The 8,359-nt window shown below is 40.4% G+C and overlaps 1 protein-coding gene across 3 annotated transcripts in view; it reads left to right on the top strand.

Moving 5' to 3' along the window:
* ENTREP1 (endosomal transmembrane epsin interactor 1) overlaps positions 1 to 8,359 on the top strand; it is a 61,099-nt gene that overhangs the window by 4,751 nt on the left and 47,989 nt on the right. For 2 of the 3 annotated variants that reach the window (XM_024126896.3, XM_028493898.2), the window contains exon 2: positions 6,322 to 6,378. The exons of the other annotated variant lie outside the window; for it this stretch is intronic. In XM_024126896.3, the coding sequence (XP_023982664.1) occupies positions 6,322 to 6,378 (57 nt within the window). The remainder of the gene's footprint in view (positions 1 to 6,321; positions 6,379 to 8,359) is intronic. 3 annotated transcript variants of the gene reach the window in all.

Genomic DNA, 8,359 nt, shown 5'->3' with positions numbered 1-8,359 from the left:
CGTGAGCCATGGCCGCTGAGCCTGCGCGTCCGGAGCCTGTGCTCCGCAACGGGAGAGGCCACGGCAGTGAGAGGTCCGCGTACCACAAAAAAACCCCACAAAAAACAACAACAAACAAACAACAACAACAACAAAACAAAATTCCTGACTCTGATGACGTATATGATCCTTGGGAGATATTTCAGGCAAGTGGTAGAGAATTAGTTATTGTTTTTTGTTCTTCTCTGGGGACCCTAATAGCCTTTATCATCTACATACATTCATGTCTCTCTGTTGAAGTCACTGACCTGAACTCATGGTCCCCCCTCCCTTGAGTCTGTGATTCTTTGGCAAGATTCCAGTTCCTTATAAAGAGACAGACATTGGTGAAGCTTAAGGTAAATCTATTTAAAAAAATTTACAATGACAGAATGTAAAAAAAAGAATGAATGGTCCAGAGCAGAAACTAACACAAAAATTCTAAAGTCTCTACCAGTTAAACATCAGTAAATACATTTTTTTCTATCATAATCATCAAATACTACTTTAATATTGAAGGAGTATTTTTAAGTATAACTTTTGAGGTGAATTTAATTTTCTTTGGTCCTTTATTTTACACAACAGCAGAGTCACATGATAAGTTCTTTTTTTTATTGGAGTATAATTGCTTTACAATATTGTGTTAGTTTATACTGTACAGCAAAGTGAATCAGCTATACGTATACATATATCCCCTCCTTTTTGGACTTCCTTCCCATTTAGGCCCCCACAGAGCACTGAGTAGAGTTCCCTGTGCTATACAGTAGGTTCTCATTAGTTATTTATTTTATACATAATATCAATAGTGTATATATGTCAATCCCAATCTCCCAATTCGTCCCACCCCACCCCCTTTCCCCCTTGGTATCCATATGTTTGTTCTTCTCTACGTCTGTGTCTCTATTTCTGCTTTGTAAATAAGATCTTCTATACCAATTTCTTCAGACTCCACATATATGCGTTAATATATGATATTTGTTTTTCTCTTTCTGACTTACTTCACTCTGTATGACAGTCTCTAGGTCCATCCATGATGATAAGTTCTTGAGCAAGTCATTGAGCCTCTCAACCTCAGTTACTCATCTGTAAAATGGGTGGGATGATTCTTGCCTCAGAATTGATTTTGTGAGAGTGTAATTAGAGAACATTTAGGAAAATGCTTCGTTGCTGAGTCCTAGCCTCAGGCCTGGCACATACTAGAACTTCTATCAATGTTTTTTAAACATCAAGGCAATATTTAATTAAGCTAAGGTGAACAGGCTAGTTTTTTTTGTTTGTTTGTTTGTTTTTGTTTTTTGGTGGGACATTGTGGTAACCAACAAGCATACATGAGAAATACGCAGTTGTCCACTTTGTCAGATCTTTTACTGAGTTTCCCTGGGCAGATAAAGAATGATACATGCACACATACATTTAAAAAATATATCCAGTGTAAAAGCTACAGGGCAAGATAGGTTATTAAGAAGTGTGAATATTGTAAATATGGGACACCTATAACATGGCTCTTTTTAACTCTATGTTTAGATACGGCAACTTTTGACAAACAATTCAGAACATTTTTGCCCTAAGATATGTTAATGGATTAACACAGAAAAATAAGGTAGTAGAATTATATGCTTTTGACTTTAATGATTTGATTTTTTTTTTTTTTTTTTTTTTTGTGGTATGCGGGCCTCCCTCTGCTGTGGCCTCTCCTGTTGCGGAGCACAGGCTCCGGATGCGCAGGCTCAGCGGCCATGGCTTACGGGCCCAGCCGCTCCGCGGCATGTGGGATCCTCCCAGACCGGGGCGCGAACCCGGTTCCTCTGCAACGGCAGGCGGACGCGCAACCACTGCGCCACCGGGGAAGCCCTAATGATTTGATTTTTAAGCTGGAAAGTTAAGGTACATTCACCACATATGGTGGGTAACAGTGATTCTTGCCTGGAGTATCTTAGAATTCTTCTTTGCAATATCAGAAAAAAAGAAAGGCCTCTGCTTTTCCCCATAAGCTACAAAGAATGGGTCACAAGTGAGTGAAACCAAAATTGTAATAAATCTCATTATAGTGATATAGAGATAATTTGGTGTTAGAAAATAGGATTCTCGCCTGTTTATTCCAAGCAAGTTGCATCTTGCACTGGGTGGAAAAAATGCTGATGGAGTTGCTTTTTGCTGTTGATGTACTCTTTTAAGACGCACAGGAGTGAAAAATACGTTTAGGCTTACATAGTCATCTTTGAGCAAGTTCATCTCCTGTTTTTGACCTTCATTCATTCATTTATTCATCATTCATTCAGTTGTTTGTTGACTCTTGCCATAACTAATTGAGTGCCTCTAGCAGCCTTTAGTGGTACTTGAATGAATATTCAGAGATCCAAGCCCTCATGAGATTGCAAGTGAGTGTAGAACACAATTGAACAAGTAATAGCATTATGGGGTAATGGAAGGCCAGTGTTAAGGGATCTTGAGTCCCTTCTGATGGAGCTCCAGCTGCTGCTGCCACTGATGGAAGCGGAGGCATTGAATACTCTGCCTCTTCCTCTTTCACTTCCCCATCCTCTCTCCCCAGTCATTAATTGCACACCCTCCCCAAAATGTGAAGCTCCGTTCCCTTCAGTCTTGAGCTCTTAAAGGATTCATCCCCAGCTGCAGCATTTTTATTTCACATTCTGGAGGCTTCCTACTTCCTCTGCTTCCCCTTCTCTATCTCACCACTCACGGGGTTCCCCAAGTGTGTTGGGCTTACTTAATCTTGAAGAATGTAGTTTCTTGAAGCATCCTGTAAAGAAGGGTGGTTTACAAAAATCCTGTTGAAATTTAACATTTGTGTGTGCTGAGTCTACACGACAATTCAAATGGAAATGATATCTTTAAGTATTTTGTCTTCCAAGCCATGAATGTGGTATATGTCTTGATTTATTTGGGTCTTTATTTAATATTGCTCAATAAGCTTTATATTTCTTCCTACTGAGGTCTTAAGTTTCTTTGTCACATACATTTTGAGATTGTTGATATTTCTTTTTTTTTTAAATTTATCTTAATTTTTATTTATTTATTTTTGGCTGTGTTGGGTCTTCGTTGCTGTGCTCAGGCTTTCTCTAGTTGCAGCGAGCGGAGGCTACTCTTCTTTGTGGTGCGTGGGCTTCGCATTGTGGTGGCTTCTCTTGTTGCGGAGCACGGCCTCTAGGTGCATGGGCTTCAGTAGTTGTGGCACGTGGGCTCAGTAGTTGTGGCTCACAGGCTCTAGAGCGCAGGCTCAGTAGTTGTGGTGCACGGGCTTTGTTGCTCCGAGGCATGTGGGATCTTCCTGGACCAGGGATCGAACCCACGTTCCCTGCATTGGCAGGCGGATTCTTAACCAGTGCGCCATCAGGGAAGCCCCTGTTGATATTTCTTATATGTCAAATACATTTTGTACATTTTTAACAATTATTATTTTTTTAATTAATTTATTTGGCTACGTTGGGTCTTCATTGCTGCGCACGGGCCTTCTCTAGTTGCGGTGAGCGGGGGCTACTCTTCGTTGAGGTGTGTGGACTTCTCATTGCGGTGTTCTCTTGTTGCGGAGCATGGGCTCTAGGCACGCGGGCTTCAGTAGTTGTGGCTCACGGGCTCTAGAGTGCAGGCTCAGTAGTTGTGGCGCATGGGCTTAGTTGCTCCGCAGCACGTGGGATCTTCCCGGACCAGGGCTCGAACCCTTGTCTCCTGCTTTGGCAGGCGGATTCTTAACCACTGCGCCATCAGGGAAGTCCGAACAATTATGTTTTAAATTTAGTTAGCTCATATTTGCAAAGTCCTCTGTAAAGAGAAAGGGAGGGAGGGAGGGAGGGAAGGAGGGAGGAAGAGACGAAGGGAGGGAGGGAGGGAGGAAGAAAACTATCTAACTTAGGGGACTTCTCTGGCGGGCCAGTGATCCCTAGTCGGGAGCTAAGATCCCACATGCCTCGGGGCCCAAAAACCAAAACATAAAGCAGAAGCAATATGGTAACAAATTCAATAAAGACTTTAAAAATGTTCCACATCAAAAAAATCTTTAAAGAAAAAAAGACTCTGTACTCCCAATGCAGAGGGCCCTGCTTTGACCCCTGCTCGGGGAACTAGATCCCGCATGCCACAACTAAAGATAATGCATTCCAGAACTAAAGATTCTGCATGCTGCAACTAAAGATCCCGTATGTGGCAACGAAGATCCTGCACGCCGCAACTAAGAGCCGGCGCAGCCAAAGATAAATAAATAAATAAATAATAATAAATAAATAAAATTCCTGAGTTTAAAAAGAAAGAAAGAAAGCATAGTTCTTTTGTAGAGACCCTTCATTTGAAATGTTAATTGTATCTGTCATGATCTATTAAGAACATTTTATTTATTTATGTACTTATTATACACATGCCCCTTTCAACTTAGCAACGCTACTCCTCGGACTTTATTCAGCAGAAATAAAAAGCACTTGTTTGTAAGGATATATGGCCATGATGTTTACTGCAACATTGTTTGGGGGCAAAAAACTGGAAAAAGAGTGAATACCCATGAATATGGAAATGATTGAATACATTAGGTAGTGGTTGTACAAAGGAATATTACGTAACCATTAAATGGAAATGAATGAGAGCTAGTCCAGTAAACATGAAGTGATTTCCAGTGAAGTATTTGTTGAGAGAGAAAAAGAAGAGGAGGAAGAGTATCTTTTATGATTTTTTTTTTTTGTAAAAATCATACCCCTGTGCATATGTGTGTATGATTCAAAGCCAAGTAAGGAACCTGGACCCCAAGATCTCATGGCTTCCAAGTTCCAATTTGTAAGTAGACGTCACCCATACCCTCTAGACAAGCCCCACCAAGTGTGTTTCCAGGAATAAATCGTTTAGAGGAAGGAAATATCCTATTGAATTTAAGATGATGAAAGGATATAGTGCCCAGTGAGCAGGCAGCTGATAGTATGTTTAAACATAAACGTGGTACAAAGAAATTGTCTCCTGTCTGCCCATATATGTTTTTTGGTCCTTGATATAAATGGGTAGACTTGTCCTCTACTGGTTAGTTGTGAAATGATTGACCTCAGTCAATAAATGGAGAATAGAGAGTATCGCAGGTAGGCCTGTGAGCTTTGGGTTTCAAGTAGCACTGTAATCCTTACTGATTTGTAGTTAAATAAATAGTTATTGTGAAATGGTGCATTTGAGTGATTTTGGTGAAAAGTGCACTTGAAAGAAAATCCTCATAACTGCTTTCAGCAGATGCACTTTATTATGTACACAAAGGTCATCAGAGTGACCCTGGGCTGAATAATTACTTTGCTTATCCTTTCTTAACTGCTTAGTGAACTGTGTTATTCAAAAGGCTGATGTTGTCTTCCAGATTACGTTTTGGCAAAATGCTGGTTCTTCTTTACTGAGGATTTTAGGTTATTGTTTATTGACGTGTCATTTTGCAACATGAGATATTTCTCACTGTAGTCCCTCCCCCTTTGAGGAATAAAAGTTCAGGAACATTTACTAATTGCCAATCATGTGACAAGCACTTTGCTAGGAGCTGGGGATTCAGAGAGACAGGACAGGCATTCAAAGTCAGTGGGCAAGACAAAAATGCAGTGAGTTTTTCTGGGGAAAAAGTTATATGTAGAGGGCTTACAGGAGTGTGGGGTGTTAAGATTAATAAGACTTATCAGAGGTGATGACTGTGTGTTGGGGTCTTGCAGAATGCATAGGAGTTCTCAGGCAGCTAGGAGGGGAGTTGGGAAGAGAGGACTCTGTGACAAAGAGAAGCACAAAGTCCTGGAATGTCTAGAGCCTGGCCAGTCTGAGTAAGGACAAGTATGCCTGGAAGGAGGGTGGATCAGGAGTACATGGAAACCAGGCTTGAGAAGTAGGCAGGGGAAGATCCCGGAAGGCCTTGTTTACCATTTTGAGGAATTGACTTGTCCCGTGAAGGATGGGTACCCACCAAATGAAGGGAGGGTTGCAGCCAGACATTCTTTTTATGTGGCTGACTCTGGTGATAGATTAGGTGCTACTGGGGTCAGGAAACCTGGATAGGAATTACTGATTCCTTAACTCAGAGGATAGGCTACTTTCTGTTTGTATGTTCTTAACTGACCTTAAGAAAAAACATACGCAGTCAGTGAAAAAGTTTCAGGAACTTGGACAAGAAAGATAGTCTAAAACCATACACCAGGGCTCATATAATCAACAGGAATATTAAATGTTTGAGTTAGAAGCCTTTGAAATTTCAGTATTTTTTAAAAATATATACTTCAGAGACTGGGGATTAGTTTATTGGAATTGGTCCCTTTTCTAGATTTATGATCCTGTTTATCCTTGTAGGTGATACTCTCTGGAATCATAGGATTAACAACTTGGAAACGGCCTATGATACTCCTGGTATGTACTGATCTTATAAATTTTTACCCTTTGTAAAATGTGCTGTTTATGAAGTCTGTTGAAATAAATTGTTGAGGAAGTGCTAAAGCTTCCTTGTTCATTAAAAAAAGAAGTTAACAATGGACAATATTAGAAGCCAGATGTTCTCATGACAGTAAAGTAAGATGATAATTTTGCTGCTTTTCTGATTCACTTTAAGCTTCTTATATACCCAATTCTATACATGTGTTTCAAGTTCCAGGATTAGATCTATTGTAAAGATATAACAAAAACAAAGCAAAACAAAACTAAATGGCTGGGACTTCCATGGTGGTCCAGTGGTTAAGAATCTACCTTCTGGGACTTCCCTGGTGGCGCAGTGGTTAAGAATCCACCTGCCAGTGCAGTGGACACGGGTTTGAACCCTGGTCCGGGAAGATCCCACATGCTGTGGAGCAACTAAGCCCATGTGCCACTACTGAGTCTACTCTCTAGAGCCTGCAAGCCACAACTACTGAGCCCACGTGCCACAACTACTGAGCCCATGTGCTGCAACTACTGAAGCCCACATGCCGAGAGCCCATGCTCTGCAACAAGAGAAACCACCACAATGAGAAGCCTGCGCACTGCAGTGAAGAGCAGCCCTTGCTCACTGCAACTAGAGAAAGCCCACGCGCAGCAACAAAGACCCAATGCAGCCAAAAATAAATAAATTAAGAAAAAAAAGAATCTGCCTTCCAACGCAGGGGACATGGGTTCGATCCCTGGTCAGGGAACTAATATCCCACATGCTGCGGAGAAACTAAGCCCGTGCGCCGCAACTACTGAGCCTGTACGCTCTGGAGCCCGCGTGCCACAACTAGAGAGAAGCCTGTGCGGCGCAACAAAGAGCCCGTGTGCTGCAAGTAATAACCCAAAGCAGCCAAATTAATTAATTAATTTAAAAAAATAGTCTTAAAAGAAAACCACTAAACGGCTTACTCTGGGCATTTTGAACATACACAAAAGTGAAGGGAATGATATAATGAACTCCCTGTATCAATCATCCAGCTTCAACAATTATCAATCCTTAGCCAATCTTGTTCAGTTAGACCCTTACCCATTCCCCACCCCTTCCACATTCTTTTTTCCTCCACATTCTTTTAAAGCAAATCTCAGCTTAAATCATGAATACATTATTTTTTATTGTTACAGTACTTTGGTTGGGCAATCTCAGAATTTCCTTGCTTAGATTTCCTATATTCTCTCTTTATCACACCTATATTATATTTTCATCGTAATAGAGACATATATTGTTGACTTTATCCTTTTTTTAGTTATTCAGGTAAAATTCACATAGTTTGAAATTAACCATTTTAAAGTGTACAATTCGATGACATTTAGTAAATTCCCATCCTTTATTTATGTCCTTTTGATTCAGGGAATACTATAAAAAAATAGACAAATGCCAATGGAGAGGCCAACTTACAAGGATGAGGTAGAGGATCTAGGAAATTCAGTTTGAAGTATGCTTAAAAAAATTTATTTTTCTGTATAGCATCTCTTATTTTTCTCCCATCCATTTTGAAATAGGGTTAAATAATTTTCTGAATTCATTCCATTTGTATACATAATGCAGCCAGGCTGTCCTTCAGACCACAGTTTGCTAGGTGATGGGTAACAAATATAAAACTAGTTAAATTCTTAAATACAAGGAGATGAAGCATATTTGGGGATACAGTCAGAATAATGGAGCCCAATACTGTGTTGACAATCTTGAAAAACTGAACTGAAGAGTTTTCAGACCCACAAGACAATGCAGGCAACATTTTACAGGTCCATCAATTACTGCATTTGGTGAAACTTCGTTAGTATTTCCAGAAGGAGTAAATGATTGATACAGCATTTTAATATATTAGCAGGGTAGGAGAAAATGAGGCTTTGGATGAGTCTTATGGCATGTGTTACGAGTGCTTGGGGTTTGTTTTACAGCAACTCTCTAGGTTTACAGGCACTTCAGAAA

This window comes from Physeter macrocephalus, chromosome 9 (genome assembly GCF_002837175.3).
Source record: "Physeter macrocephalus isolate SW-GA chromosome 9, ASM283717v5, whole genome shotgun sequence".
In the NCBI taxonomy this organism is placed as follows: domain Eukaryota; kingdom Metazoa; phylum Chordata; class Mammalia; order Artiodactyla; family Physeteridae; genus Physeter; species Physeter macrocephalus.
This window is presented reverse-complemented; position numbering and strand designations above follow the sequence as displayed.